This window comes from Rhinopithecus roxellana, chromosome 18 (assembly GCF_007565055.1).
Source record: "Rhinopithecus roxellana isolate Shanxi Qingling chromosome 18, ASM756505v1, whole genome shotgun sequence".
NCBI lineage: Eukaryota > Metazoa > Chordata > Mammalia > Primates > Cercopithecidae > Rhinopithecus > Rhinopithecus roxellana.
Window position 1 is genome coordinate 76,300,004 of NC_044566.1, and position 11,387 is coordinate 76,311,390.

Consider the following 11,387-nt stretch of genomic DNA (forward strand, 5'->3'; position numbering starts at 1 on the left):
CACTAATGGCTAGCACATTACTGACTAAAATATCTGGAAATTAAGATTATACATTTTGTGAAAATCAGAAATAAACTTTTCAGAAGCAGTATTATCTACCTGGAATCTGTTCAAATTTTGGTAGTGAGACTTACATACTAATGTAGTTGAGAAATCACTGTGACATATTCTATGCTAATGTAATTAACAGAGAACCTGAATTTCAGACAATAATATAACTGAAGGACAAAGTTCACCAATCGAAGGATTGAAAATATCTTTGAATGATGTAAGTAAATTTGAGTTCATACAGCAAAATATGCTATTTCCATGCCTTACTGGTTCATTACCATTTCCACTCAAAAATCAGGCTGTTGCTTAGAATCATAAGTACTACCCCTGATGCTTGTCAAGGGTGATGTTGCCTGATTAGTTGGAAACATATTATTGCATTACTGTAGTAGAATTTTCTTTTATCTTGTATACCAGAAAGGCTTGAATTGACTCACATGAAACCTTATGTCCAGACTTAAATAGATCCGAAAGGCTTTTGTCATAGCAGACCTAAACATTCATTCATTCATTGAAAAATGTTTATTGAGCACTTACTTTGTGCCAAGTACTATTCCAAAAAGTAAAGATATAAACAATTCCTGCCTCTGTGGACCTTACATTTGTGGATAGAGATAGACTATAAACCAACAAACAAAAAAATAAATAAATTGAGTAGGATGTGAAAACATGACAAATGATATGGAGAAAAATATATGAGATAACTAAGAAGTCCTCAATTTGCCCACTTTGCAAAATTAATAAATGGCTAGAACCTGTGCTTTAACCACTGTACTATACGGTGCTCAAACCACAAAAATCAAAGGAGTCATGACATTGAACACCTACTGCTGACGAGACACTCCTGCATGCTGAAGATACAACATGAGATAAGATAAATGGTATAAACTAAGAGTATAAGAGTCAGCATCTTTAGGAATTGTGTCCCACTGCTAGTTCAGCAGCTTTAGCAAATTGTTCAGTCTCTCACATACAGGCCTGGAGATAACTATTTCAGGACAAGTATGTGGCCCTATGAAGTCATCAGGAACCTAGGTTCCCTCTTCCTTTCTCTTCAACCATCCTTAGAGTGTGGCATCTGTTCTTAGAATCACAGTATGGTTGCTCTGGCCGCAGCCATCACGTCTGCATTTTAAGCAGGAAATGAGAAAACGGGAGGAAAATAGTCTCTCTTTCCAAAGGAGTTTTTCCGTAAGTCCTACCAGACATCTTCAACTTATATCCCATTGGCCAAAGCTTAGTCATGTGGCCACACCTAGCAGCAAGGAAGGCTGATAAATGTTTTATATGGGATGAATCTATTGCTTTACTGATAAAATCAGAGTTCTGTTATTAAGAAGGGGGATACAGATACAGGCTAGACAGCCAGCAACCTCTGCACTTGATCTCAGCCAAAATTGCCGAGACGTGATCCCAGCAGCCTCTGTAACAGGGTTACATTCATTTTTATATTCCCAGAACCTCACACAAGGACTGGCACAGAGTAGTCAGTCAAATAAATGCTATTAAACTAATCTCAAGTACAAACAATTTAGTTCATGTTGGAGAGTGTCAAGAAACAGGATTAGATATGTAAGTATGGGCCAGATCCTAAAGGGGCCGGTCTTCTAAGTGAAATGTGGTTAGAACATGACAGTGATGGTAAAGTTCACCCAAAATAACCTGGGAATAAGGAACATATCTTAGTCCTAGGGGAACAGACTTTGAAATCAAAATGGTTGTGATAAAACATCTGAAAAGTTACCCTATGAAGTAGCAAGGCAGTTAATCCCCAAGACACAAGGTACACTTGACTGTGGCAAATCTGTCTCCTTAGCACATCTAGGGAGAAAACATACTAGGGGTGGGAGTAATGGTCTGCAGTGTAACAGACACACGTAAAAGGAGAGTAAGGAAGAACTATCTGCCATTGAAATTCTTATACTGCCCTTTCTGAGTATTAAGATTATTTTTTAATGCCAAAGTTTTTATTTACCTTCTCCCTGTAAACACAGAGTAGTAGTAAAAATTTTAGTATCAGCTGATTGAGGAAATGCAAATGTACAAACCAATTCTGCACCCTTTGGTATAATCCTGAGGATCTGTAGCTTAGTCTATAGCAGTTGCTTTCACTTTTTTTGTCCAGGAGTCACAGTTAAGAAAACCATTTATATTATGACCTAGTGATGATCACACAGTTTCTCAAAACAGAACTTACCCCCACTATGGCCAATACTCAGATATTTTCTGTGCTAGTTTTTTTTTTTTTTTTTTTTTTCTCAATTCTGGTCTTTTACCTACTAGAGTTCATTACCCGTGGGTTGGGACCTGCAATTTAAAGAACAATGGCGGCCGGGTGCAGTGGCTCACGCCTGTAATCCCAGCACTTTGGAAGACTGAGGCAGGCGAATCACCTGAGGTCAGGAGTTCCAGACCAGCCTGGCCAACATGGTGAAACCCTGTCTCTACTAAAAATACAAAAATTAGCCAGGTGTGGTGGTGCATGCCTATAATCCCAGCTACTCAGGAGGCTGAGGCAGAATTGCTTGAACCCAGGAGGCGGAGGTTGCAGTGAGCCGAGATTAACTGCACTCCAGCCTGGGCAACAGAGTGAGACTTTGTCTCAAAATAAATAAATAAACAAAATAAAGAACAATGGCATACATGTTCTTCTATGACCAAGAATAGTGAGAGCCCTAGACGTTTAGCTGGCTCACCTTTCTCAGTCACCCAAATCTATCTGATCGTTTAAGAATCATGCAGTTCCCTAGTTTTACTCTGACTTTTCCTTATCTTAACAACAAATAAAAAGCTGAGCTAGAAAATCACCTTTTCTTTTCTTTTTTTTTTTTTTTTGAGACAAGAGTTTTTCACTCTTGTTGCCCAGGCTGGAGTGCAATGGCATGATCTCAGCTCACTGCAACCTCTGCCTCCCGGGTTCAAGCAATTATCCTGCCTCAGCCTCCCAAGTAGCTGGGATTACAGGTGCCTGCCACCACACCCGGCTAATTTTTGTATTTTTAGTAGAGAAGGGGTTTCGCCATGTTGGCCAAGCTGTTCTCAAACTCCTGACCTTAGGTGATCCCCCCGTCTTGGCCTCCCAAAGTGCTGGGATTACAGGCATGAGTCACCGCACCCAGCCAACTTTTCTTAAATACCTAATAGAAGTGAAGTCACAGGGCAAACTGCTGCCCCCAAAAGTGGACAGATAGGCCAATACAGAGAATGATGATGTATCAGAGCAAAAACTTTCATGATGGGAACCAGTGCTGGAGTAGGAAAACCTGAGTGTAACTGCTGGAAGTTAGGTATGGACAAGTCTGAAAGTTAAAAACTCCAGTCATAGAAGTAATCCCCACACTCTTGTGAGTGTTAACTTTAGAAGCTTGACCTAGTTCTTACAGTAAATATTGGGAGAAAATCCCCTTCCATTTCCAGCAGTGGGAGGAAAAAGAGGACATTTTGAAATATGTTAGAGAACTCAGTTCTCAATTCTCAACAAGGTCCCCCCTCAGGAGAAACTATTTAACTAGAAGCTACCCTGCTGGGGCTTTATCAAAGCCTAACTGACCTGAGAACAACACAATACCCAATCCAGCCCACCTAGCCATCATAGCCCACCTAAGAAGGGAAAAAACTGAGAAGCAGAGGCACACTGTCACTGAAAGACTGAGACCTAATCATAGGACCATAGGATGACTTCCCTACCCCCATGCCTTACCACCACATTACCAAGGGCCCATTTATAGCAGTTTGTTTTACCCAGTACAGTATGTCCAGTTACCAGTAAAAACTTAACCAGGTAGACTAAAAGCCAAAAAAACAGTTTGAAGAGACAGTGCAAGCATCAGAACCAGAGTCAATTGTGCCATAAATGTTGGAATTACCAGACAGAGAACCTAAAACAACTATGATTAGAATGCCAAGGGCTGCAATAGATAAAGTAGACAACATGCAAGAACAGATGGGCACTGTGAGCAGAAAGATGAAAATCCTAAGAACCCCAAAAAAGGAGAAATACTAGAGATCAAAACCGCTATAACAGAAATGACAAATGCTGGCTGGGCATGGTGGCTCACACCTGTAATCCCAATACTTTGGGAGGCCAAGGCGGGCAGATCATCTGAGATCAGGAGGTCGAGACTAGCCTGACCAACATAGTGAAACCCCATCTCTACTAAAAATACAAAAATTAGCCAGGTGTGATGGAGGGCACCTGTAATTCTAGCTAATTGGGAGGCTGAGGCAGGAAAATTGCTTGAACCTGGGAGGCTGAGGTTTCAGTGAGCCGAGATCACACCACTGCATTCCAGCCTGGACAACAGAATGAGACTCCATCTCAAAAAAACAAATAAATGACAAATGCCTTTGATAATCTGATTAGTACAGTGGACACAGCTGAGGAAGGAATCTCTAACCTTGAGAATATTTCAGGCCAGGCACAGTGGCTCATGCCTGTAATCCCAGCACTTTGGGAGGGTGAGAGAATCACTTGAACCCAGGAGTTCGAGTTCCAGACCAACCTTCACAACATAAGAGACCCTGTCTCCACACACACACACACACACACACACACACACACACACACACACACACAAAGCCAGGTGCTGTGGTGCACACCTGTGGTCCTAGCTACTCAAAGAGCTGAAGTGGGAGGATCGCTTGAGCCCAGAACGTCAAGGCTGCAGTGAGCCATGATCATGCCACTGCACTCTAGGCTGGGCAACAGAGCAGGACCCTGTCTCCACCAAAAAAAAAATAATAATAATAAGGATATTTTAACAGAAACGTCTAAAAAAGAGAATATCCAAGGACTAAAGGATGACTACAAAAGCTATAGCATATATTTAATGAGAATATTAGAAGGAGAAGGAAGAAAGAAAGGAAGAGATATTTGAAACAATAATGACAGAATTCCCCCCAAGCTAATGTCAGACACCAAACCACAGACCCAGAGAACTCTGAGAACATCAAGAAAGATAAATGCAAAAAGAAAAAAAAAAAACTACACTTAGGCATATCATTTGCATGTCATTTTCAAACTAAAGAAAATTGAGATAAAGACAAAGTCCTAGACTGGGCAACATGGCGAAACCCCATCTCTATAAAAAATATAAAAATTGCCGGGCACAGTGGCTCACGCCTATAATCCTAGCACTTTGGGAGGCCGAGGCAGGCGGATCACAAGGTCAGGAGTTTGAGACCAGCATGGCCAACATGGTGAAACCCCGTCTCTACTAAAAATACAAAACTTAGCTGGGTGTGGTAGCGCATGCCTGTAATCCCAGCTAATCCAGAGGCTGAGGCAGGAGAACTGCTTGTCCTGGGACCCGGGAAGTGGAGGTTGCAGTAAGCCAAGACCATGCCATTGCACTCCAGCCTGGGCAACAAGAGTGAAACTCTGTCTCACACACAAAAAAAAATACATACATATATATGTATAAATAAATTAGCTGAGAGTGATGGTATGCACCCATATTCCCAGGTAGTGAGGAGGGTGAAGCAGGACGATCACTTGAGCCCGGGAGGTTGAGGCTATAGTTAGCCATGATCACACCACACCAACCTGGGTGACAGAGCGAGAGCCTATCTCAAAAAGAAGGAAAAAAATCCTGAAAGAAGCCAGAGGAAAATAACACCTTACCTATAGAGAAGCAAAGATAAGGATTACATCTGACTTCTCAGAAACAATGCAAGCAAGAAAAGAGTGGAGTGAAACATTTAAAGTTATGAAAGAACAAAACCACCAACCTAAAATTCTATACCCTGCAGAATTACTCTTTTCAGAAGTGAAAGAAAAATAGACTTTCCCAGAGAAACAAAAATTGGAGGAATTTAATCCATAACTTTTCTAAACAGAAAGCATTAGGCCCAGATGGGTTCACTGTTGAATCCCTTCCCTCCCCTCCCTTCCCCCTTTTTCCTCCCTAGTAGCTGGGACTACAGGCACATGCCACCATGCCCAGCTAAAATTGTACCTATTCTCTACAATCTCTTTCATTGGATAGAAGCAGAGAGAATACTTCCCAGCTGATTTTGCAAGGCCAGCATTGCCCTAATTGCAAAATCAAACAAAGATATTAGAGGAAAACAAAACTACAGACCAATATCTCTCATGAATGTAGATACAAAAATCTATGAGGATTTCAAAGGCAGTGAAAATATTATGTGATACTATATATTATGATACTATAATGGTGGATGCCTGTCTATAGACATTTGTCCAAACCCATAAAATGCATAGTACCAAGAGTGAACCCAAATGCAGACTGTAGACCTTGGGTGATAATGACATGTCAGTATAGGCTCATCATTTGTAACAAATGTACCATTGGGCTAAGGGATATTAATAATGGAGGAGGCTGTGCATGTGTGGAGCCAGAGGGTATATGGGATATCTCTGTACTGTCCTCTCAATTGTTTTTTGAGACAGTCTTGCTCTGTTGCCCAGGCTTGAGTGTAGTGGCATGATCACAGCTCACTTCAGCCTTGACCTCCTGGGCTCAAGTGATCTCCTTTTTGTTTTTTTTTTTTCCGACATAATGTCTTGCTCTGTCACCCAGACTGGAGTGCAGTGGCACCATCTCAGCTCACTGCAACCTCCACCTCCCAGCTTCAATTATCCTGTCTCAGCCTCCCAAGTAGCTGGGATTATAGGTGTGCATTACCATGCCTGGCTAATTTTTTGTATTTCTAGTAGAGATAGGGTTTCACCATGTCGGCCAGGCTGGTCTCAAACTCCTGACCTCAAGTGATCCATCTTCCTTGGCCTCCCAAAGTGCTGGTATTACAGGCATGAGCCACCGTACCCATCGTCAAGTGATCTCACCTCCACTTCCCGTGTTAACTGAGACTACAGGTGCATGCCACCATGCCTGGCTAATTTGTTTTTTCTTTTCATGGAGATGGTGGGCGGGGGGGGTCCCACTATGTTGCCCAGGCTAGTCTCGAACTCCTGGGCCTAAGCAGTCCTCTCACCTCAGCCTCCCAAAGTCCTGGGATTATGAGCATGAGCCACCGCGCCCAGCCAAAATACAGTGAAGTGCTGAATGTTTTATTCTGTAATTCACCTCCCCTACTTTTTTCTTTCTATTCTGTACAGCCTGTCTCCTTTCAGGCTGAAATGATTGAGCAATAAACCCAAGAAGTAATCTGGTAAATACTTAGAAATTCATAAGATCCAAAACACAATAATTTGGATATAGTAATTATTTAATAAATACCTATTGAGTGAATGAATATTATCTATAAATGAGACAACTAAAAGGAAGTCATGTCCTTGATTTTTTATAATTCTCTTTGAAAATAAAATCAATTTGTAAAATAATTACATCCCCAGAAAATTTTAAGTATAGGCTTTGAGCAAGAAAACACAGATGTATGTTTTTTCTACCACATACCTACCAGGTGGGAGATTATTTACAGCAAAAGACAAAGTCTTTGCCCTTAAGTATCCTTTCTGAATTAAGAAAAGCAACTTTTTAGTAGAGTTTACATATAAAAAACCTCAATGTATCTAGTTCTCTGAATTGCCTCTCTTGTCCTCCTTGTAAGCATTTTATTGGATTTTGTTTTTTTAAAACAGACTAAAAAAGAAGCACCTGAGTGGTCTAAGAAACAAAAGATGAAGACCTAGTGTTGTGGATGGGAAGCACCTGTAGACCGTTATTTACTCCTGAAGTTCTTTTTCTGATGGAAAACAAAATTCATCTTAATCATGTACTCAGCATTTTTTAAATAACAATGTTTATTTGAACTAGTATTAAATTAACAAATTTAGTGTAATCAAAATGTGTAAAGAACAAATAATAATATACTTTATTTTTTTCTATTTTATAAAATAAATATGCTATGGTTTAAATTTTGGAGCTTTTTTAAATGTTCAATGCATTTTAAGTGTGTGGCTTATAAATATTTTGGTGAGTATTTTTCTATACTACATAAATTCTGAGTTTAAATGTCATACACAAATACCAAGGCACTTTGCATGTTTAAAAATTAAGAATCATTTGTGAAGTCTACTACAAGGTACTTCAAATGCCCAGTAATGGTGGTCAGATACAGATTGTTGACTCTTTTTTGAAGTTCTGTTTTTTTCTTATATTTTATACTACTATTAACCAATAAAATCTGGCAGAAAGTCTGTTATTCCATTGGTAAAGTGAAAGTTTGGTGGAAAGTCTGTTGCTACATCAGTCGTAACAGATGCAGTATGGATCAGATTTCCAGTCAGTGAGAAAAAAAAAAAATAGGATTTTCTTTTGTCATAAAATATGCTCCATTTTTTCATTGAAGCTGTATACTTTAAAAGAAAGGAAGGAGGCAAGAGAGAAAAAAAGGAAAGAAATATGTATATACACACATACGTATATATGTATGTCCAGGTTTTTCAACCACAATTGACATTTTTTTGTTTTTTGAGATGAAGTCTCGCTCTGTTGCCAGGCTGGAATGCAGTGGCGTAATCTCAGCTCACTGCAGCCTCCACCTTCCAGGTTCAAGCAATTCTCCTGTCTCAGCCTCCTGAGTAGCTGGGATTACAGGCACCCGCTACCACGCCCGGCTGATTTTTGTATTTTTAGTAGAGACAATTTCACCAAGTTGGCCAGGCTGGTCTGGAACTCCTTACCTCCGGTGATCCACCTGCCTCAGCCTCCTAAAGTGCTGGGATTATAGGCATGAGCCACCACACCCTGTCCACTATTGACATTTTGGTCTGGATAATTCTTTCTTAAGGGTGCACATAGGGTAAATCCTATGCATGTTATAATATATACCAGCATCCCTGACCTTCAGCACTAGCTGCCAGTAACATCCCCACCACAACCCTATTTTTTTGCTTTTTGTTTTTTTTCTTTTAGAGACAGGGTCTCCCTATGTTGCCCAGGCTGGTCTTGAACTCATGGGCTCAAGCAGTCCTCCCTCCTCGGCCTCTCAAAGCGCTGGGATGACAGGAATTAGCCACCTCACCTGGTCCCACCCCCAGTTTTGACAAGCCAGAAATGTCCTGGATGGAGACTAGGGTTCCTTCCATGTCTTGGCCATTGTGAATTGTCTTACTTTTTAACCCTTACCTCATCTTCTCCTGGTCATGGATTTTCTATTTATCTGTTTATCTATTTATCTATCTATCTATCTAGAAACAGGGTCTTACACTGTCACCCAGGCTGGAGTGCAGTGACATGATTATAGCTCAATGTAGCCTCAAACTCCTGGGCAAAAGGGATCCTCCCACCTTAGCCTCCCAAACAGCTGGAACTACAGGTGCATACCACCACACCTGGCTAGTTTTTTTAAAACTTTATTTTAGAGACAGGGGTCTCAGTGTGTTGCTCAGGCTGGGCTGAAGTGATTTTACTACCTCAGCTACCCCAGTAGCTGAGATTACAGGTGTGAGTCACCACAGCTAGCTCTTACTTAAAAATAAAAAAATTAAGCATAATATTCTTATTTTTTTCTTGATAAATGTTTTATGAAATGTTGCCCAAATGCAAGCATAATAGCTACCATTATCAAGCTCATTCTATCAGTCAGTTGCTGTGTTACATGCTTTCTACTCTTTATTTAATCTTCACAGCAACTCTGCCAAGTAAGCATTATCTTCATTTTTAAAATGAGAAAAACCAAGACTCAGTAAGGGTAACGAAATGGCCCAAGATCAGACACATAATAAATAGAAGTGGATTTGAACCAAGTCCATCATGATTACAATGGCTACGCCCTTTCCAGTACACGACGCTGCTTCTCATTGCTTGCTTCTTATGCCTGGCTCCCAAGCTCACTTCAATAGCAAGAATCGTGGGGGAAATCTTTATTTTATTTTATTTTATTTTATTTTATTTATTTTATTTTATTTTATTTTATTTTATTTTATTTTATTTTTTTGAGACGGAGTCTCGCTGTGTTGCCCAGGCTGGAGTGCAGTGGTGTGATCTCGGCTCACTGCAAGCTCCACCACCCGGGTTTACGCCATTCTCCTGCCTCAGCCTCCCGAGTAGCTGGGACTACAGGCACCCACCACCACGCCTGGCTAATTTTTTGTATTTTTAGTAGAGATGGGATTTCACCATGTTAACCAGGATGGTCTCGATCTCCTGACTTCGTGATCTGCCCGCCTTGGCCTCCCAAAGTGCTGGGATTACAGGCGTGAGCCACCGTGCCCAGCCTATTTTAATTTTTTTAGAGACAGTCTCACTTTGTTGCCCAGGCTGGTATCAAACTACTGGCCTCAAGCAATCCTCCCACTTCAGTCTCCAGAGTGAGTAGCTGGGATTCCAGGCACGAGCCACCCTCCCAGCAAAAATTTGTTCTATCACCTTTTCTTTGTGGGTAGGGGGGCTATGGGACTTAGCATAGTTGCATTGTTTTTGCTCAAGACAAGTTCATGGTTCTGAAACTTTTTTTTTTTTTTTTTTTTTTTTTTTTTTTTTTTTTTGCAGAAGCTTAGCATTCCCATACTGGTAGTTGAACCCAGACCACCTGGGTGAAAAACCAGGAATCCTAAGACCATGTGGCAGATGACTCTACTCCTAAAGAACTCCATGACTCTTATAATAGTTCTTACCAGGTTAACAGGATATACTCAACTTTTCAGAACCAACTAAATGGCTTGTATTCACTTTATTGATTCATACATTCTTTCATTGAACAAACAAGAAAAATCTAAAATGTGTAAGGCATTCAAACTATGAATGTTTGTCTTCATCTCAAATGAAAAAGAATTCTGTGATACCACAAACACCAAAGGAAGGAGTTTACTCTCATCATCCTCAGTATAGAAATTTCTAAAAAGAAGTATCAGCTAGTGACCCAAGTATCCAAATGCAATATATATTTAAAGAAGATGCCACTTGTGCTGATTTCAATAAGTCATATTTGGATAATCATCCATCAGGAACGTTAAGGAAGATTCCCACACTTGGGGGAGGTTGAGGTTGTTAATGAGCCAGATTTCTCTCTCTCTCTCTCTCTCTCTCTCTCTCTCTCTCTCTCTCTCTCTCTCTCTATATATATATATATATATATATACACACACATACATATAGTTTTGTTTTGTTTTGTTTTTTGAGTTGGAGTCTAGCTCTGCCACCCAGGCTGGAGTGCAGTGGCACGATCTCGGCTCGCTGCAACCTCTGCCTGCTGGGTTCAAGTGATTCTCCTGCCTCGGCCTCCTGGGTTGCTGGGACTATAGTGCGTGCCACCATGGCTGGCTAATTTTTTTGTATTTTTAGTAGAGACAGGGTTTCACATTGGCCAGGCTGGTCTCGAACTCCTGACCTCAAGTGATCCACCCGCCTCAGCCTCCCAAAGTGCTGGGATTACAGACGTGAGCCACCTGCCTGGCCAGAAAGGCTATT

General features: G+C 40.8%; 1 protein-coding gene across 3 annotated transcripts in view; it reads left to right on the forward strand.

The window, feature by feature from the left end:
* Positions 1-7,891, forward strand: part of PIBF1 (progesterone immunomodulatory binding factor 1) — a 245,544-nt gene extending 237,653 nt beyond the window's left edge. For 2 of the 3 annotated variants that reach the window (XM_010377651.2, XM_030922358.1), the window contains one exon: positions 7,616-7,891. In XM_010377651.2, the coding sequence (XP_010375953.1) occupies positions 7,616-7,666 (51 nt within the window). In that variant the 3' untranslated portion in view covers positions 7,667-7,891. Of the gene's footprint in view, positions 1-190; positions 269-7,615 lie in introns of all 3 variants that reach the window. The other variant, XR_004054729.1, reaches the window with a different exon arrangement.
* The last annotated feature ends 3,496 nt before the right edge of the window (positions 7,892-11,387 follow it).